General features: G+C 40.8%; 1 protein-coding gene across 2 annotated transcripts; it reads left to right on the top strand.

Annotated features, from left to right (window-relative positions):
- Positions 1-1,966: 1,966 nt before the first annotated feature.
- sv2ca (synaptic vesicle glycoprotein 2Ca) lies at positions 1,967-21,251 on the top strand. 2 transcript variants are annotated; one of them, XM_053325219.1, is made up of 12 exons: positions 1,967-2,564; positions 11,594-11,774; positions 12,861-13,012; positions 17,719-17,852; positions 18,330-18,419; positions 18,859-18,969; positions 19,094-19,182; positions 19,602-19,766; positions 20,002-20,135; positions 20,343-20,549; positions 20,737-20,896; positions 21,068-21,251. In XM_053325219.1, exons 1-12 carry the CDS (start codon positions 1,967-1,969, stop codon positions 21,249-21,251), a joined length of 2,205 nt encoding a protein of 734 aa, XP_053181194.1. The 2 variants fall into 2 exon arrangements, with proteins under 2 accessions (XP_053181194.1, XP_053181195.1); XM_053325220.1 differs by lacking the exon at positions 20,343-20,549.
- The last annotated feature ends 1,159 nt before the right edge of the window (positions 21,252-22,410 follow it).

Below are 22,410 nucleotides of genomic sequence, written 5' to 3' on the forward strand. Positions count from 1 at the left end.
AGTTCAGTGACACCACTGAACTTTGACATACTTCTGGCTTTATGGAAGTCTACTCAGGAATTCAGAAATCTTTTTCTTTGGAGTTGCAGTCAGTAGAGAAATGGTATATAGGCTTTTTGAATGTAAGCTGCAATGTTTCACTCTCAAGAAGAGCTGATTGAAGAAAATTCTCTTCTAGTACAGGATTCACGCAGGGTAGCAATCTTCTGCAGTGTTAAATAGAAAATAATCATGCCACCAAATCATAAGGTTACCACTTGCAATATGGACATCAGCAATTTTCTGTTGAACAATTGCTTTTGGACAAAGGAAACAAACAGAAATCATGATTCCTCCTCTGTCCTCTGGAATCTGAGGTACCGCCGGTGTCAATGGAGGTATTAAAAAATGATCAGCCAATGTGTAAAATAGTGTCCTTATAACCACAGATATCATCCCATGAGCCAAAAGGGATTAGTAGAGTCACCTTGAATCAGCAGTGTCATTTTGCCCAGGAAAATTGCATTATGGGAGCTGGAATCGGTCCTGTGATATGTGTCCTCCTGACAAGGCTTCACTGTTCATTAGAGGCTGTGGTGAGCAGCTCCTAGACACACGGGAACAGCACACACTGGGCAGCTCTGGCCACACACACACACACACACACACACACACACACACACACACACACACACACACACACACACACACACACACACACACACACACACTGACTGGGCAGCTCTGACCATGCCCATCCTAAGTATTCACTCCTCTTATTCAGAAATGTTTAAATCCTATATCCAATTAACGCAAATGAGAATTTTCCCACATACTGACTCAATTTCATGATCATTTTGTATCTATTTAATAATGGTAGTATCTCTTTGCTGTGACAAATTATGCAATGAACAGGCCAGAGTGAGCCTGCGGAGGCAATGTGATGATGGGCTGTGGATCACAGTTTGAGCACTCACATAAACTCATGTTACATCATTCACACTGTTAGACTGGGGTCTCCCTCCCATCAGCACTGGTATGCCAAGATGGGAAAGGGCTTCCCCATCCATACTATGTGCATGGATGTGTATATGTGTATATGTGTATGTGTGTTTGTGTGTTTGTGTGTCCATGTGTCCATGTGTGTGTGTGTGTGTGTGTGTGTGTGCATAACATGTTTGATTGTGTGTGGGAGTCTCAAAGACATGTTAATGTGTTTGTGTGTGTGTGTGTGTGTGTGTGTGTGTGTGTGTGTGTGTGTTACTACCATAGACTGTACTGTGCTCCTGTATCTGAGTATGCTTTTATCTACGTATCCACTCGTGACTCGTAGCTACTGTTCCCCAGTGCTGATCATTAATCAGCAGATTCAGCATCTCTGTTTAAAATGCTCATCTCTTCAAAACTAAGGCCAGCTCATGAAATATAGAACAAAAAGAGCACCTCTGGAAATTGAATGTTCATTTTGAATAAAAACTGAGTGCTATACAGCCAAAGCCATTTTCCTCACATCACTCCAAATGATTAACAGTCCTGGGAGAATGGTGAGTGAATGATTAAAGAGGGTGTGTGCTGTCAGTGTGATGTCACCTGTTAGTCTGGGATGGTTACAGATATAGTGGGGGAGACATGAGTTATGGGCACTATCTGATGAATATCTCCCTCTCTCTTCTTTTTATTTTCTCTCTGATCTCTCCCCTGCCTTTCCATGCTTGTTCTCTCTCCTTTAAAAAAAAATCTCTCTGTCTCTTACCCTTCCCCCATCTCTCTCAGGCTGGCCGATGATTGCCATAGCCATTGTGGGTTATCTCCTGTGGTGACTGCAGACTCAAGAGTTTTCTACCCTGCTGCATCTTGAGACCCACTGATCTCACCATTCCTGCAAACCCCCTGCCAGTTCACGTTCACCCCTTCTGCCCCTCTACCCTCTTTCTTCTACTTCTAAGTATCCTCTAAAACCCTGTGAAGACCTACCGGTGGAGCCAGGATGGAGGACACTTACAATAACAGGACTTCCCTGGTTAAAGGGGCCAAGGGCATGGTCAAGGAAGCTAAGCGGCATGCAGCAAAGAAAGTCAACAAGGTGGTGGACCGTGCCACAGATGAGTATTCATCCCAGCGCAACTATACCCGATTTGAGGATGAGGCGGATGAAGATGAGGATTTCTACAGGAACCCCCCTAGGCAGGATGGAGAGGGCTACAATGACAATGAGGAGGGCTCCAGTGATGCCACGGAGGGCCATGATGATGAGGATGAGATCTATGAGGGCGAGTACCAGGGGATCCCCTCTGCGGGAGATAGGAAGCATAAGGAGGGCCAGGTGGCACTGGGGCAACCGATGTCAGACGCAACAAGGGACCGTAAGGAGCTGGAGCAGGAGAGACAGGCTGATGAGGAGGAGCTGGCCCAACAATATGAGCTGATCATCCAAGAGTGCGGCCATGGGAGGTTCCAGTGGCAGCTGTTCCTGGTGCTTGGGCTGGCTCTCATGTCAGATGGAGTGGAGGTGTTCGTGGTGGGCTTTGTGCTTCCCAGCGCAGAGACAGACATGTGTGTACCCAACTCCAGCTCGGGATGGCTAGGTAAGGGAACCTGTGTGTTTGTGTGTGTGTGTGAATATTGGTGAGTGTGCATGCATAAGTTAGTGTTAACAGGAACTGATGCAAAGTATATATTTGATTTGTTTTCAAGGATTTTTATCCATTCGTGATTATATATCTTCCATTGTGGCAGTGACCTGACATCAAAGTCTCCATACTTGAAATTTTAGTACGCAACTTTAATATTTAAAAGGTATGAGTATGAACTGAAAATGAACTGAAACATTAGGTGACTAGCCAATGGTCCCTAGGCTATTAAAAGTGTCATATACTGTAATTGTCATTCTGACAGAAACTACTTGATCAGAGGATATTTTCTAATCAGAAAACCAACAAAGCAGAAAAAGTGACATCCCAAGTTGTGACATTTGGGGTCTAATGGCTAATATGCATACCGTCTAACTGCAACACCAATATAGACTGTAAGATGCCCAGTAAAGCTCCCTCCCACAAAATCCAAACAGGCAAACAACAAAATCCAAACTATTGTGAAGAGCTACCTTTATAAGTGACAAAGTTATTTTTTTGTGGCTGCCTTCTCTTGGATATAAAGTCTGATTTTACAGTAAGTAGTGCAAGATGCATACTGCATTTTATGTACTGAATATTTACATTAAGTACCCAGTACATACACTAAATAATTTAGACACAGCTTCCTCCATAATCAAACAATTTTAGTACCCATTATATTGCACATTATATTGTTATATTTCACGTTCCATTATCTAATCATAGTTTGGATTACTATATAATGCAGAACCAGGCCATAAAAAAGACTGTATTAGTGCAATGTGTTTGAACTGTGCATGTCACACTTTATCCTATAGTTTTGTTGTTTCGGTCCACTGGTCTCCGTGTCAGGATTAAGAGGGTAGCTAGTATTCCCTGTGATCTGTGTGTTGAGCAGGAGTCCCAGCAGTTCCAGTGGCTGCAGGTGTATAATCCATCACCACGGAGCTGTGTACAGGGTCTGACTCACTGTGTCAGTACCAGAGTGGTGAGGACATTAAATCAGGTGCACAGCCCTTAGATACTAACTGCCACAGTGAGACATGACAATATATCAACTGCACTGCAACATCAGATGCACAATTGATAGGGCAGGGCTTGAAAATGGTTTGTTTTAGGAAAATAGTAAATATTTGGATTACATTAGAATATCTGTAAACGAGATATTCAAACTTCCTGTTATGTCCAGAATCTTTTTACTTCTCATAATTTTAATTATTCATCTAAGATTGTTCATTTGACCATTTAATTAACAAAATGAATGCTTCACTACATTTTAGTAGTACAACATATATAGATTTCTCTTCTACAAAGTATAAATATAAAGTGACTATTATTTCGATGTGATGAAATAGTTTGTTAACATATGTCTGTGTGGGGTTTCCACTTCCGCTGTGTAAAATCCTCACAAGAAGTTGTGTGTGGTACACCTTCATCTTTTTGTCTCTTTCCAAGTATCCATGTAAACTCTTTTATCCTTCTCTAGCCAAGTAAGGTCCTGCAGGCATTCATGCTCTACGCTCTGCTTCCCCTTGTTCGTGACTCTATCCCTCACCCCCTGTCCCTCCCTCTCTCCCTCTATTCTTTATGTGCCTCTCTTTTCTTCCACCATCCTCCCCCATTCTCCTCTCCTTTCTTCTACTGATTGCCCTGAGGCTCCTCCCTGTTGAGGTGAACATGATTGGTGTGTATGTGTTTGTGTGTATTTGTGTGTGGATGTCTGAGCAGAGCATACATGATTACTATGACCTTGTTGGTATCCATTAGTAGTTTTCCAGAGTAATTACACTTAATTATGGCCAGCAAAATTAAGTGAGTCTGTGTTTTACAGGTGCCATGGCAATATTTTATTGCCTTGAAGTGCAGAATAAACAGCAGCCAGTTCAATCTGTGGGTTGATTAGGGTATACTTTATTTTGTATAAGTTTTATTCAACAAAGTAAGTCAAGGCTCTTATTTTACAATGACAGACTCACAATACGTGACAGTCTTTATGACAGTCTGGTGATGGAGATACTGTAGGCTATTACTTTCAGGGGGCACAAGGGTTAAACCGCCGCCATTTCACAGACCAGGTTACTGTTCCTGGCGGGGGACCTCCAATGTGGCATTATGTCTAATTGAAGACATTTGGTAGGTAAATGGGTGGGAAGCCAGTGAGGGATCATAACCTTGTTGCTGCTGCACTGTAGTGACTTGGTTGTGCAGTTGTGTGTTGTGGTGACTGGTTGTGGTTGCATGGCAGGTATTGTGATCTTGGGGGGAGGGATTTTTTGCATCTACATGCCTCGGCTCCCTCCACCACCCTCCTCCCCCTCCGCCTTCGAGAACACGCACTACAATATTGTGACAATGCACATGCACACATGCAGTAACGTGAGTGGACGGGTTGTTACAGCGGAAAGTAAAATTCTGATAAACTGTACATTTTTACCAAACATGGAAAAAGCACCAAACACAAGAGATTATTTACGCACAGGTTACCCAACACTAGGTAATTATCTAGAGCTAACTTCGGTCAGTTAGCAATATGCTAAACTTGCTCTGGTAACTGTAAGGTTACAACAAATAGAGGTGGAAGCTGCGGCCCGCTTTTGTCTGTCATTGTCAGTCGCTACTGTCTGTTTACAGCTATCTCCGTGTATCATGGATGCATGGATCCAATCATATCATTCGGACTGAATTTTCACATAGTATTATCAGAATGGAATAATGATGAGTTTCTGTGCCTGGTGGATCTCTCTAAGATTTTAGAGTGCCATTACCTTATTAATGGCATTTTAACCTAAACAAAAAAAGTGTAAAAATGTAACAAAGGTAAGGGTAGCTTTAACCAGGAGGCTACCAATGCACACCACAAACATGGTTTCTTTAATGTTATTAACTGTATATGAAAAAGTCAATCAAATTGGGATATGGGATCTCATTTCCCATCTATATTTCTTCTATAAAATCATGTATATGTGTAACCAGGTTTCTAATTGGCTTGTCATATATTAGTGTTAACCCCTACCCCCACTCAAGGAATGATTGCTGATTACAATACAGGATTGTAAAAGCAACTCCTATGAGCTCAACTGCAACAGCCGAGCAATGGGATGAAAGAAGAGATCATCACACATACTGCAGTGATCCATCTTTGTATTGAGAACACTTCCATCCAAAGTTCAACTGAAATCTGAAACTAACGCAAATTATCCAAGGTTGAAATTTTGACTACTTGTAAAATTCAGACACACAGAGACACACATGTATATGTGTGTAAATGTATGTATATATATATATATATATATATATATATATATATATATATATATATATATAGAGAGAGAGAGAGAGAGATCATTTTTGGTTAGTTCCACCTGAGCTGGACTCCCATCATTGTTGCATTGTGCAGCTCCATTAATCACATAACAGGCAGAGACAGAGGCAAGCTGCACAGACTGAGCTGAGCGTAATGGGATAATGCAGTATGAAAAATGCAAAGGCCTGAATAGGATGTATGACTAAAATGCTGATTAGATTACAGAATTCAATTTGGTCCTACCAGTATCCCTATCTCACAGGAATATTTAATGCTACATGGGAATGAAGAATGGAGAGTTGGGGTGGAGTGTCGGGTGAAATACTGTACATATTTTAAATAAGAGTGGATGATGTGAGAAGAAAGCAGGAGAGAAAACAGTTGCTGTGAGATGCAATGTGTGTGATGAACAGGGGAGAGGAGAGGAGGAGGGACAGCTTTGAAGCACAGAGATTGCCAAGTTAAAGAGGAGTAATGGGATGAGAGGTGTGGGTGGATTGGAGCAGAGAGGTTTCAGATTGGTGGTATTCAGTACACTAACAGTGTGAGGGAGAGGCTTAGCTATCATCTCAGACACAACAGACAATAGGAGCACATCACCCTATCATTACTTATTTGTTCTCTTAGGCTATCGTTTCCCTGCTGAGACTCCCCTCATTTCTCTCTCTGACTCTCGAAACTCTTTGTTTTCCTTTAACAGCCACCTCTCCCTCTCTACTTTCAAGACTTCCCCCTCCTCTTTGTTTCCACACTGCTCTATTGTTTTCTTCTTTTCATCCTTACTTTCTCATATTCTGATCTCTTGTACCTTTTGCTTTCTTGTGCTTCTTTGTTTCCCAGCTTCACTTATTCTCTCCTCTCAGGCTCCATTTCTCTTTCTTCCTCTTTGTATCTTTGCTTTTCCCCTCACTCCCCCTCTTTCTCACTGTCTGTATGAGCCAGCTGGCAGGCTGTGTGGGGCTTCGTGGTCCAGGGGCAGCTGAGCATGGCTAAACTGCAGTAAGATCGCAGCGTCACTGCGGAGATTACACTACTTGAGTAGTGCAGCTCCACATTGTGTAGGAATGTGTGTCTGTGTGTGTATGTGGGAGATGAAAGGAGGGTGGGGGAGTGTGTGACAGGACTGAATGTGTATGTGAGCGTGTATGGACCAAACCTGCTGCCACCAGCAATATCAGCCACAAGTAAACCATGTCTAACTGCTCGCTCTTATCAGGGGTTCATGGCATCACTATATTTCACACAAATTATCAACAGTCTTTAATGTAATGAAGGTTGGATCATTACTGATGCTGAGTGAGTCATTTTGAACCATCCACTTTAAGCCCTACAATAGGTTACTTTCATATAGATTTCATTGAAATCCTGCCCCCACTGATATGACTTAAATATGACAAAAAGCTCCAATCTCTTTTTTTGCGGAGGTGGCAGAAGACGGGGGCATGAATCCGATCAAACTGACACGATGTAGTACAAACGTGATTACACGCTGCTCAGTGTAAAGGAGCTGATGACAGTGCGAGCAAAGAGGAAACTAAGGCAAACAAATGAGAGGGAGAAGAGAGGAACAGGGGTGAAAAGGAGTAGAAATGGGTAAGGGAAATGAGAGGCAAGCCAAGAAATTGGAAAGCAATAGAAGAGGACACAAGCTGAGAGAAAGAGAAATAGAGGAGAGGTATAGGGGAGAGAGGCACAGTGTGAAAGGGAAAGATAGCTGAGGGAAAAGGAGACAAGATAAAATAAGATCAAAGTAGCAATGAAGAGACTGATAGAAGGAGTAGAAGAAGAAAAAATTCAAACAGAGAGAGGTACCACAGCATAACCATAGCGCGCACTAAGCACGCCGTTGTATGATAGCATCATCATTATGAATAAAACAGGACGGGTGTTTTGCGCGACACTGAAACTGTTTGCACCGCTAAGAGCAAAGAGCATCAAAGCATGAAATCAGAGAAGAGGTCGTGATGCAGCTCTGCGCTCCTACGGCTCTCAGGGGGCTCCTCGGGATTTGACAGGACAGAAAACACTGCACAAGGGCCTTCACCTTCCTCCCCTCTTCCCTCTCATTGTCTCGCCCTATGTGGCAATTATTGAACTCTCCTCCCTCATTACCTTTTTCTTGCTTTTGTCACCCCCTTTATTGCATTTTGCTGCTTCCTTATTTCATTTGCTTGCATTTGTGCTTGTTCCTGTGTAAATTTAAAGTTTTGAATGTATGTAGTTCTCCATCAAAATACATCAAATGTATTTGTCATATTTTATTATTAATGGATAAATTAGATTTATTCTTTGGTTGTGTATGTGTGTGTGTGTCTGTGTGTGTGTGTTTTTGTTTGTGTGATTGTAGGAATATTTTGCTACACGTCTCAGCCTCAAACACCCCCCTCCTTGTCTTGTGTTTAGAATGTGCCTGTGATGTTGCTGAATATTAACCATTCCTGGAGATGTGTTTTGACATCTCAACACAGCGTCATGGGGCAAAACCTTTTGCTTCTGCCTGAGAGCTCTCCTGACACACTGTCATTTTCTGATGGTGCTCAGAGTCTATATGGGTCATCAAGTCCAAATTCAGCCGCATCTTCAATGAGATGCATGTACATGCTGGCAACCATTCAAGGAGTCTTATTTCTAATGTGTCTAATTAGTGCATCAGAAAGTGTACATAAGAAACCAAGCTTTTACAGTCCATCTTTTAGCATTTTCATTCCTGAAATGAGGCTGAACAGAGATGAAGTCTATTGATTTCATTCCTCTTCTTAGTTTGAAAGCATAGGAGATGGAACTCCATGCATAGCCCAGCTAAAGTGCTTGTCCAGCTTTATCATGTTGAAAATGTTCCCTTGACTGGCAGTCTAATGTAATGTTGAAATATTTCTTTAAATGTGTACCCATGAAGTATGAAATATAAGTGCATGTGCCACAAATAGGCTTCCCAACAGCTCACAGTATCTCCGTTACTGTGTCATTGGTGAGTCCTGTGAGCAGCTTTTAAATGAACATTTTGCTGCAGTGCTGTTCCTGGAAATGTATCACTATGTCATCACGCTCAAAGAGAAGTGTGACTTATAAACACATTACAAAGCAATCCTTCTTGAGGACTTTTTTTTGACCTGACAGGTTAATGACGCACAAACTGGCTTTTAGTCTTTTAGCGATGAGACAGACCTGAATTTGTAAGAGGAAGCCTGTGTTACTTTTGAATTACAGTATATGATGCACACTACAGTACACTTTTCTCCCCTCTGCTAGCACGGACACTGCTGACATCATGCTCCGAGATGCAGTGCAAGCTAGACAGAACATCAATAAATTCATTATGTAATTAACTGTCCTGTGAGAGATGTACTCATTAGTCAACTGTTTTTATTGCTCTCTTCTTTTTATGGGCATTGAAGTAGCAGGAATGGGAGGTTCTTTTTTTAATGTTTTGTGCCAAGAAAGCTAAAAAGAATTCCACAAAAACCAAAGTTGATTGTTTCGAAAGTTGCTGCAAAAAATGAAAGGGCCTCTGGATATTTGGATGCATGACTTTTAATAGGAGGCCAGTGTATGTTTGCCTGTGCAGTCTCCCTGTGCACCGTACCCTCTTCCTAATGAAGCAAATGTGAACTGTGCATAGACAAAAGACTTCTGTTAAATTTAGAATTGAATTTATGGCACATTCAGGGGAGTATCTAGATGGCTGCCAAATGTGACAGATAGTCGGGTTTTGATCCCTGAAGCAAACAGATATCTGCTCACAGCAGAGGAGAAGTGACCTGACTACAGACATTACAGAAAGGAAATGAATCTTACTATTAAGTTTATTACAATGGGATGAACAAAGTGTACCTATGGCAGGCTCCATATATGCATGATGTGACTCTCTCTCTTCTTTTTGTGTCAAATTTGAAATACAAATACCTTCTTAATATGTCTGCATATTTCTGGATACAAATGAAGACAAAACATTATTGTAATATTATCTGGTATTATCTGTTCAATAAACTATTCACTTTGTAGTAGGCTCGGACAGAAACCTCAAAAACAGATTTCTGAATGGAGAAAAATCCAGTTGGTTTGCAGCAGATACTATATGTCCATGAAGGTAGCTAACCACACAATGCCACATACAGTACAATGTAGACTAAAGCAGCAATAATAGGCCTTACTCTCCAGAGCAGAATCATGATGATCAGTGAGAAAAATCAATGCTGTTTTGTTGGAGCATTGATCCAATGTGTGATGAGAGAGATTAAAAGAGAGCAGAGGGCCCTTTTGTAAAGTCACCCTGCATTACTGTTCACATTTGTCTTCTCATTGATCAAAGCCTGTTTTCAGTCCTTTACACTCTGTATTTACTCATCAAAGCTAGAGTGTGATACAATGGCTGAGGGTTTTCCTCACTGGGTTTTAGGCTCATTGTCATCAGTCAGTGCACTGATTTTTGGGATCCTGTTAGAGTAGTGGGAACGCTGTGCAGTAGATCTCTTTTAAAACTATTTTTTGTCACTTTGAGATTTGAATTACAGGTGATGATGAAAATGTTGAAAATGTTCTTTCATCCGTAATTGTAACATCTGGGAATGTGTATGCATGTGTGTGTGTGTGTGTATGTGTGTGTGTCAGCAATTGCATGTGATGGCACTCTATTTTAAGCTTTTTAAAACAGCACTATCATCTTTAAATTTAGCATTCCATACGGAGACAGTCATTCAACATAACATCCAATTCACTGATGTCCATCCAGCAGTAATGGAGGTTAAAGCTTAATGTTGTTCCATATTTTAATTTGTCACTTCCCCATTTGCCAGTGGAGGCAGATTTAGAGGACACAAGTCCTAAAACACTTCTTGGCTGAGTGCAGCGTTAGGTGGCTTTGACCACTTAGGCTGAGACATTTTCACAATGCTGCATTCTAATTTCACATTCACATCAGTGGGTATGTATTCATTTTGTCATTGGTCTTATACCACCATGCCTTTGAGTGAGGCATATTTGTTCTGTGGCTGAAATGCTTTATTTAAAATAGCAGCTTACAGCAGAGAATGTCCTGTAAATCTCTCTGGTGTGCACATCTGTAACTTTATTAACATGTCAAAGTGTCTATAATAAATATTTTTATATTAACATTGGATCACATGATCACTTTCTGTGAAAAGGGCCACTTGATCTACAGGTAATCACCAAATTGTACAGTCCCTCTCATCTCTACAACGTTTTATAGTCTCTTTCAGTTCATTGTTTGGTTTTCAACTTTACTGTTGTGGTTTATTTTAAATGTTCTCAGTGTGGTTTTCAGCAGCAGTGGGCTGGTGTTTTCAGAGACAAAAACTAGCTGCACAGCACCAAATGACAGACAGACAGAATGGCTGGCTGGTGAACACAGTGGAACATTAAGCAGCTAAAGAGTCAGATATTTCCCTCGGGAGTCAGTGGAGACCAAAAGAAGAACTTTTCCTGTGTGTGTTCCTGAAGAGTATGCTTATATTTTTTGAAGATATTGTAACAATATATATGTGAAAAGCTTGTGGGGATTGACTCATCTGTTACTTTACATACAAAATCTGATGAGCAGAATGACCAAAATATTAGTCTAATCCTTTATACCAAAAACACAATCTCATACAAACAAATGCAAGAATTTAAAGATGTTAGATAATGCACTTTATATTGAAGAAAATGAAAATCAGACTTCTTTGTCCCTTTCTCTTTCCAGGCAGTGTTGTATACTTGGGGATGATGGTTGGAGCGTTCTTTTGGGGAGGGATGTCTGACAAAGTGGGCCGTAGACAGTGCCTCCTCATTTGCATGTCCACAAACGGCTTCTTCGCCTTCCTGTCATCGTTTGTCCAGGGATACGGCCTCTTCCTTGTTTGCCGTCTCGTCGCTGGCTTTGGGTAAGTCTGGTTCAGTGAGGGTCATTCTCGGGCCGACGAGGATGGCAAGCCGTCACTTTAAATGATTTGTGAACGTCAAGCCAAATCCGAAGGCAAGGACGCCTTAAGGCATACTTTCCTTGGCAACAGGATGGTCACACTATCTGCACATATACAATAGTTATCCAAAATGAAATCAGTGAGAGTAACGAATTAATCACACTTTCACTGAATAGTTATTGAAAAAAGCTGAGAGCAATTTCCTTTAATGATTACTTAAAGCCTGCTTCTCTCTTCCTTTACAACAGAGAGTCTGTAGTTTTTGATTCTACCATCGAGTGTCATTTTATCTATCTATCACTTTTTGTATCTTCCCTACTACTGCTGTTCTCATTGCATTAACAACACTTAAATGTACATAGTTGTTATATGCATTCTCAGAAAAGATATTAACAAAACATGTTTCAGACTGTCTGAAATTGAAAACGTTAGCAGAGGCAGACAATGTGTCATCTCCTCACAAAGGAGACCTAGTGGCGCAGTTGGTGATTTATTTTGTCCTCTTTGGCAGCGTAACTGTTCTTTTAAGAGCTAATTCAGTAATTGCATCTGCATTGCTCTCCCCAGAGACCTTCGGAGTAATTGAAAAGGCTGTCCGAACTGCCAGTGTGACCTGTGCCTTTGAATCATGAGTATACCTTCCACTGTGGGGGGGTTTGTGTCTTGTTTGGAGAGAAATTAGGTGTTCTTATTTTTTTACTTATTTAAGCCACTTTACAAACAAAGCCATCACATTTTTTTATATTAAACAAATCTTAAAATAAAACAATATTAAAAAAATCTATTACAGATGAAACAGGCTCCATAAAATCTATTAGCATTTACCATTTAATTGTTCCTCAGTTTTTGTGACACTGGCTTGTATTCCTGGAGCTGAAGGAACACAAACATATAACTGGTGGAAGGCAAAGCATGTAAAAGCAACCATAAATTAATAATTAATGTAAAAGTTGTAAAACAATAGGATATGATTAAGTTAGTTTAAGTTTTGGCCCTACCAGCTTCCCCACCTCCCACTAACTTTCCTCTTCTCTCTGGTCCTTGCAGGATAGGAGGTGCTGTGCCCATCGTTTTCTCCTTCTTTGCAGAGGTGTTATCCAGAGAGAAAAGAGGCGAACACCTCAGCTGGCTGTGTATGTTCTGGATGATTGGTGAGATTTATGCATCTGCCATGGCCTGGGCCATCATACCACACTATGGTGAGTTTATTGGTTGGTTTTTCTATAATTAAACAGCAGACATGGGATACAGAATCTCTCAAATGGATGCTGGTTGTCAAAAAGTCTGATGGTTATATGTGAATTTATGTCTTAAAAATGTATCTCTTGCGAAAGCCTTAAAAGGATAAAGTTTACACTGATGAGAAGCTGGTGATGTGACTTTATGCTTAACTCCTGACTAACAGGTTAAAAAACTGTAAGGCCTCCCTGTGGCTGTGGGTTAAATTTTCCATGTCAGAGAATCAATCACTTAATAGCTCTCAGTGGCTGCAGCCAGGGAGAGGCAGAGGTTAAGAGATTAACATACACATGGATACCATAGAGCAGAAAGGGTGAGGGTTGGGCCTGTGGGAGAGAGATGCCTGTGATTTATGACAATACGGCTTCAGATATCAGCTGCACTCTTCATGAAAAGCAAAAAAAAAAGAAGAGAATGAGCTTTTCTCTTTTCCTCTTCTCCCACTCACGCCCCTCACAGTTCTTCCCTGCTTTTTTTCTAACCTACTGTCCTTTCCTTTTACTGCCTCCCCTCTCCTCCTGTTTTGTACTCTCCCCATCTCTCTGTCTAACTCCGTCCTTTCTTTTATTACCTCTCCACTCTCTCCATTCTCTGTCTCCGCAGTGTTCTTCTTGATCAAGCATAATTAGGTTTTTCTCCTTGCTCTAATAGGACAAAGCTACAGCTAGAGGTGATTTATGGCCAGACCATGCTTTAGCCAACCTATGACGTCAGTGAGATACAGTGTGTGTGTGTGTGTGTGTGTGTGTGTGTGTGTGTGTGTGTGTGTGTGTGTGTGTGTGTGTGTGTGTGTGTGTGTGTGTGTGGGTGTGTGTGTGTGTCTGTAAGTGGCATGGATGATACTGGGCTGCAGCCACATACAGGTCTTCTTCAAGGGAAATTGAAGGCAATAACATCTGACACTGTACGAGGTCATTCCAGTTAACACACACACACACCCATGAACACAGGCAGGGCAATGGCAAATTCCATTTAGTTTCTGACGAGGCACTTGCCAGTTTCCTTCACAGAAGGGTGCTCACAAACACATAAATAAATACACACACTGCTGTATATCTGCTCACATGGATGTGCAGAGGCACACTGGTGAAGACTTGCAGGACCCTCTGAAACCAGAACAAGTCTTCATGAAGAGACTCTGCTGTCAGATCTGCTGATATCGTATTGAAGGGATGGTAGTGGCCTTTCTTTGCTCACTACCACTCCGCCTCTCTTTCTCCGAGAGGGGATTACGTGTCTTGCATACATACTCTGGCAACCCAATGGTTTTATGTTTTCCCTATAGTACTGCAGTGCCTGTAACCAACAGCATTGTGATGTGTGGGCAAAAAGTGGCCAAATGCCTCACGCAGAGATACCTTTATGTCTTTGAATGAAAACAATGGTGACAGTTTATGATACGAGTGCCTCAACACTGGTGTTTAATACACCATTAGAGCTCTCATTTATTTTTTCCACTCGCTGACTCCTAATGTCTCCCAAAAGCCCCCTGCCAGACTCACAGCTGGACCCCTGAAGGAGGTCTGCTCGGCACAGGTCCTCATCACACTGACAGCAGAGTTTGAAGAGTTCACATGCTGCCAACCAAGCCCATCACTGGAGTAACCTGGTTAAACACTGCTCAGATCTACAGATCAAAGATTAAATACTCTCAGCACACTCTACTGCACTATCGATCGATCGATCGATCTATCTATCTATCTATCTATCTATCTATCTATCTATCTATCTATCTATCTATCTATCTATCTATCTATCTATCTATCTGGTGCTGGGAGTTGTGTAGCACTGCTGACTCAGTCATCCATAGACTTAGTCAATTATGTACATAATCCCTGTAATGAGATTTCCGATGGCATGAGTGAAACACTAACCCTGAGGGGCAGGAAGCCACACTACATTTCTGTAGAAATGGCAATCACTGCTGAACAACTCCTTCCTTTTCTCTCTCTGTTACTCTGTCTAGTTTTCTCTTTATTTCTCTCTCTCTGAGTCACTTCACACACATACACACACTCAAACACACACAAAAAGACAAATAAATAAATAAAGGGACTGTACACACAGGCGAGACAATGACTACAAAGTCTCCTACTCCTATTATTTCCAACAAAGACACTGAGAGGTGAAACCCTCATAGACTCATTGGTAATGTACAGTATTACCAATATTATTGTCACACCCATATAGCGTGTGCTATTACTCACCTTTGTTTACCTTTGTAATGTTTTTTTTGACTGCTCCCTACTGACACATGCTTGTCTTGTTGGTCTCTTGTGGGATGCATCCATCACTTATAACAAACACCCACTCCCTATTTGAAAATTGTTGATATGCATTGCTATCAAAGCCTGATTTTAATACACTGTAGATTAATCCTAACCAGTCTTTTCCTGGCATAACCATTAGCGTTAACCCCCCTTCCACACACACGTCCTGACTCCCCTCCTACGCCTGTTGATGGATAATGGTGCTGTTCCCTTTGGAGCAGCATCTGCATGAGGCGTGATCTGTTGAGAGCTGTGGGAGGTCACGACTGACATGGAAACCCTTTTTTGTGTTTGCTCTCCTAAAAAAATCTAAAAAACGAAGTCAATGACAGCACAAATCGAAATTTATATTATCTGCATTATCTATATTATAAATCTGTATATGCATTTGTGATTGCATTCTGGCTGGTCCTCGATGTATTTGTTATATATGAAGTCTTGCAAATAATCCCATATATGAGCAGAGGAAATATTCTTACATTTTTCCACCCTGTTAAGGTCTATGTGGAAACATCTTTTGTCAGCTTATTCACAAATTTGATTTGTCAGGCATTGTATGAGAAAAACATGATTGTTGTTTCAACTTAAAATAAATTCAAATCTTATGTCTATCTCTAAAATGTCTTTAAACAGTAGTCATCCTCCCTTATTCACTGAATGATTAAAAAAAACAAACCTTTACTTATTAGTAAGAAGATACAGTAAGTGTCATATATCAAAAGGGAACCAAAAATCGAATTATGTGTGTGTGTTTTTGTGTGCATTTGTGGGTGGAAGTATGGCATAATGGCATTATGCTAGTAATGTCACTGTCATGTGCGTATGATAATTTGTGTTATTCCTTTCTGTGCTTTTTTTTTACCCTGGCAGTGCAAGTCTTATGTGTTGGTGCGGCTGTGTGTGCGTCTCTCCCCTTTTGTGAGATTTCTTATATGTGTGTATGTGTGTGCATGTGTGTGTATGTGAGTACCACATGTTACAATGATTAATGAGACTGCAAGAGTGCCTGTGGGCTGAGATCAGGTGCAACAAGATTTAACTTAGCAGAAAACACTCAATTCCTTTCCTACACATTCAATTAACCCGTCCCTTCTCTCTGCTCCCTCTGCAGAGCCATTCATCTCAGAGCTTACACATCACTCTGCTCCGGCTGTGGAGTGCTCTCATTTAAATGCCGTCTTTCATTTGCAGCTGTTGTATTCGCAATATGAGGTTCATACATAACATTCAGCCTCTCAGATCAAATGGCTCAATCTTGCCTTTTGATAAATATATACCGTAGTATCTACAGTACTTCTGCTCCCTCAACGGATCGTTTCAAGACTATTTGAGTAATGATATTTGCTTTTATTATGCCCCTGTGAATTGAAGATTGGGTAAATAACCACCTGCTGTTTTAAAATGGTGTGCTGAGCATTAGTGTATAATTCATGAATTAGACTTACTGTGATTTGTTGTCTGGTCCGACACACAAGTACTTATCACCAGAAATATTCCCTGTAGTGCTTTGACACTTATGTTCAGGATCAGGATCTTTGAATGGATACCAACACATGCTTCATCTTTATCAGAAAAACAAAGGCAAACATTAAGAAGTTAGCTGTGCTTAAAACACACCAAATCATCTTTGAAATGATGACAACATACCCAACGAACCCAAATTATCAGCATTAACAACAAAAAACCCACCATTCAACAAGAATATTTAGACATGCACATTACATATGATATAGGGGCATTTATAATGGTGATAAGAAACCCCAATTGCAATTGTAGGATTTATCTTATTCTTATATCAATAATGGATCAAATTCCATTGTATAATGATATGCAATGTGAAATAAGTTAGTAGCATTATCGCCTCATTCTGCATTTACCTTTTCACTAATTGATATAGTTCAGGCCCAAAAGTCCACTGCCATTAGTCTGCAGCAAAAAAAGCACTCATAAAACCCACTGTGTGCTACACGTCCAACCCCAAACTGCAAATAGACAAAGTTAGCAACTAGCTAGGGAACATTTTGGCCATCTATTTTTGTCAAGAGTTGGTGAAGACTAGAAACAGAGCTAAACAGGGAGGCAACATTGGACAACTTTGGACAATGAATACTCCTGTCCTGTGTCTGTTGTTTTATAAATAGACACATTTTGTCGTTGATGTAGTGGAATATGTTGCATTGATACTATGTTGCATTTGAGGATTTCATTTGCTAATGATTGGAGTTAAATGAAGTTTGATCTACAACAGTTATTTATTCAGCTTTTGAAGTGTGCATGTCATCTGTAAGAAAATGCAAATGAAGCACTTGTAAAATCTTCAAATATTTAAATGCATTCATTTCCTATTCTGCTTTTGTCAAACATCTTAATCTGACCTGGTTGTCAACTGTTTACAGGATGGAGTTTCAGTATGGGCTCAGCATACCAGTTTCACAGTTGGAGGGTGTTTGTGGTCGTCTGTGCCCTGCCCTGTGTGTGCGCTGTGGTGGCGCTTACCTTCATGCCCGAAAGTCCTAGATTTTACCTTGAGGTAAACACATTTTTCTGAATTGTTACACTGAAATTGTTCTGATATCTCCTGAATCTGTAGCATCAGTTGTATCTTCAAGAAGGCAGCCATATGACAATGTCAGTGTCAATAACTGTACTTATCAATTTTACATCCATTTCATCTTTATAATAATACAACAGTCAAATTGAGAGTATTTCCCCAACAGATGTTTCATCAGACTAAAAAGTGTGAGTCATCCAAAACTCAAAATAGAAGCCTAAAGATCAGCGCCAGTAGTTTTTCTGCTGCAGGATAATTACCCTTTGAAGTAAAATGAGTCACTGTTGTCGTGACTCTCATGATTTTGGCCCTTGTCAGAGAAATCAAAGGAGTGTATTTATGTGCAGTGTATATGATTGCGGATGGGAGACGGTTGCCATCTCTGAGTAAGCGAGACTGGTGCTGATCGCATGAATTTATCTTGTCTTCTCTCGCCCTCACTTTCCCTCCTGTCAGGTGGGGAAGCACGATGAAGCCTGGATGATCCTCAAACAGATCCACGACACCAACATGAGAGCGCGTGGGCAACCGGAGAAAGTCTTCACTGTGAGTGTTTGTTTCTCCTGCGCGCTGTCTTGGCTGGGTTTCTGGATGCTTAAGGAAGCAAAGAGGCTTATATTCTGCCACCACTGGGACAGGCTTTAACACATTCTCTGTGCAGGATCACATCTGAATTATGATGCTTCTGAAAGCTGTTTTGTGTCATTCAGGCTTATTTGCTGCATGAGCTGCAGTTTGGGAAAGCCTCTTAGTCGACATGTTTCTACTGTAATACCACCTGTTCAAATTCAACATCTTGATTCTGATTAGATTTTCAATCCAGTCATCGTTTGCTTTCAATATAGTTGGAAATGAGGGGTAACCACATAGATAAGGAAAATTAAAATAGAATTGAGACCCACTATACAGTAATCCATAATTAGAGTCATGTCACTGTGATATATTACTACTGTAATCATTGTGTTTCCTGTGGTTGATTTCCCAGGTAAATAGAATCAAGACCCCAAAGCAGCTAGATGAACTGGTGGAAATGGAATCAGAGTCCGGAAATCCAGTTTCCAAGGCTTTCTTTCGGATAAAGGCTGAAGTACATGGGGTAAACGTTTTCCTATTTCACTGTATTTTAAGGTCAGCTGTTTTACTTATTTATGTCCACTAATTCCACTATGAATTTGTCTTTTGATTATGTGTAAACTAAAATTGGTCTTTTGTCTTTTTAGATCTACATAAATCTCATGAAGTGTTTCAACTACCCTATGCGAGAAAACATGATACGGCTGGCCATAGTGTGGTTCACACTGTCATTCGGGTGAGCTTTCTGATCTCATTTGTGTCATAGAAAAATCTGACAAGTCTAATTTCTTCGCTCAGATAATAGCACAAGGCAGTCAGGCTTGCAGCCACATTGCATTTCTGTCATCGTGATTTCTCTGCTGTGCAGAAGTTGCGTGGCTGCGTGAAATCAATCATAGTCCTGTGGATCAATACTAGTCCATTGGTGTCACAGTGGAAGCAGAGATAGGAATGAAAGCAGCCAGGGATTAAAAACACCCTTTAAAACAAAAACACCTTTTAAAATCAAACAGAAACCACAGGTGTCTCCTTCTGCTGTGTGTGTCTGCCTCTCTGTTTCTCTGATTGCACATTTAAGAGTGTGTCCACATTATTAAGCTGGTCAATTGACAAAAGCATGCTGTCCTGATGCAGTATGTATTCCGTTGGTTGCAGGTATTACGGCCTGTCAGTTTGGTTCCCTGATGTCATCAAACACCTTCAGGCAGATGACTATGCCTCTAAAGTAAAGATCCACAACAATGAACGCATCGAAGACTTCACCTTCAACTTCACACTGGAGAATCAGATCCACAAAAATGGCCTCTTCATCAATGATCGGTAGGACTAGTGAATTTACATGCAGGATGAGTGAAGGCAAAATTAAAAAAAATGGATTATTGTTGAGTTTATCATTTTAATCTGTGATTTTATGATTCAACATATTTATACAAAGGAAACATATTCATTTAGGGTTTAAACAGTCTGAATGTTACCACACTGCAGTTACACTGATTTTAAGCTATAACATGCTGTGATAAAACACTGAAAGCCCAGTGCTACTTTGTCTCTTCAGATTCATCAGTATGAAGCTGAAGTCCGTCACTTTTATTGACTCAACCTTTCGTAACTGCTTCTTTGATGATGTTACATCGGTGGGCTCATTCTTCCGTAACTGTACTTTCATTGAAGCATTCTTCTTTAACACAGGTGAGACATTCAAATTAAAGACCCTTGAACTCTTGCTTTGACATGAAAACACAGATTAAGCAGCACGTTTTGTCATTTTGGATTCTCAAATTAACCAGGTGAAATGGTGAAAAGGGAAAACTGGTAGACGAAATCACAGAAAACATTGGAGAAAACAATAATTTGCTGTGTGCTGCCAAATTGTGATTTATTGTGTTCTCTGGGCAGACATCGATGACTCCAAGTTGATCGATGGCACAGAGGTGATCAACAGCACTTTCACCCACAACAAGACAGGATGCCAGATGACGTTTGATCATGACTACAGTGCCTACTGGGTTTACTTTATCAATTTTCTGGGGACTCTAGCTGTTCTGCCTGGCAATATTGTGTCTGCCCTTCTCATGGACAAAATTGGGCGTCTGTCCATGTTAGGTAAGAAAGAGGGGTAAGGTTCATGTTTGTGTCAATGGAGGAGGGTGACAGCACATTTGAGTATTTGGTTTTCATATTGACTGTAGGTTGTTGAAATGATTCATGCTATGGATGTGGCATCCATCATCAAGTATGAAAGGCAATTTTGAGCATTACATAAATGACTTGACTCATTCTCTGTGTTCAGGTGGCTCCATGGTCCTGTCAGGCATCAGCTGTTTCTTCTTGTGGTTTGGCACCAGTGAGTCCATGATGATTTTCATGTTGTGCCTTTACAATGGCTTGAGCATCTCTGCCTGGAACTCCCTGGATGTGGTCACAACTGAGTCCTTCCCTACTGTTAGGAGGTGAGGGGACAAAAGTACACATAGTTGTTTAGATTTGCTTATTGATTTCCATACAATGGACAGACATTCTACATAAGAACAAACAGCTGATTTAATCAACATATTTCTGTCTCTTCTCTACTTTTTACCTGCTTCTCTATGATCACCCCACCCCCCCACCCCCCCATCCAGAGGGACCGGCTTTGGGTTCTGCAATGCTCTGTGCAAGTTGGCTGCAGTCTTGGGGAATCTAATATTTGGTTCCCTTGTTGGCATCACGAAGGCCATCCCCATCCTCATGGCCTCATCCGTGCTTGTGGGGGGAGGCCTAGTGGGTCTCCGGTTGCCTGACACCAGGGCGAATGTCCTCATGTAACACCAGCATGATGTTCATCAGCTGGGGTAAAATGGAGATACATCTTCTTGGACCCAAGAGGAAGTCCAGGGAACAGTGAACAAGGAGTGCAAATGGCTTGGTTGATACATACCTTAACACTAATAATCACATTTTAGCTTATGTTCTTTAGGTATAATGTTTGAAAACCATGAAAATTTCACATGACAGAGCTGAAAAATTACACAGGTTCTGAGATTTTATTGAGACTTTGGTCAAATTTTGTTCAGTGGATGGATGTAACTTCCAGCTGCAGCCATAATCTTGTGTGGAGTCACCGCATGGTTAAAGCTCAAGGCTTTTAATATTGATACAGTCTTATTAAGACAAGCCAGATGGGGAGAAAAGAGAAAAACAAGCTGTAATGAGCACAGCCAGCCTGCTGTGTGATAACGGAGGGAATAGATGATCAGACAGAGCGGACACACGACACAGATGCATGACAGCTGGTTTGCCCACAGGACCCGCATACAGGACATGTTGCAAACAGGCAACATACACAAATATAATAAATATTCACACGTATATATATACTGTGCAGATCTATGGCTTAAAATAGACTCACACTCTCATATAACTACACTCCGACCCATTCTCCACTGGGACCATACACACAATACTGTTTTTGTTCAACACAATATTTTCTCAGATACCTGCAACCTTTTCAAAGCAGATCATTCATGTAAGACACTAAGCCCTTTGCATTACCTATCCAACCAAGAATATAAAAGGCCATATAGAAAAACTGTATTTTCTTGTACCAATAATTGTATGGTATGTTAAATCTAAAGACTTTAATTTTATTTATTGCTGTGTAGTTGTGAAGTTGGAATGATGAATTATTCATTTTATCCAAATGTTGTTATTCCAGGCGCCCCCTTCCTTGTGTTGTGTTGTGTTATTGTACCAACGCTCTCTGATGAGCACTCCTTATGATTTATGTTGGATTTTGCTTGTGGCAGTGGCGTTGATAATGACATGTCATGCTGCTTCCTTCCTTTTAAAAATACTGAATGGCCTTTTTAAATGTGCCTCTCCTTAACTGGAGCAGTCTGCCCATAGTCATGTGGTGTCCTAAGAAAAAGACAGAAACTTAATGGGAAATATATAAATGAAATGATCATTAAGTTTTTGTGTATAT

Source organism: Scomber japonicus, chromosome 9, assembly GCF_027409825.1.
Source record: "Scomber japonicus isolate fScoJap1 chromosome 9, fScoJap1.pri, whole genome shotgun sequence".
Lineage (NCBI taxonomy): Eukaryota > Metazoa > Chordata > Actinopteri > Scombriformes > Scombridae > Scomber > Scomber japonicus.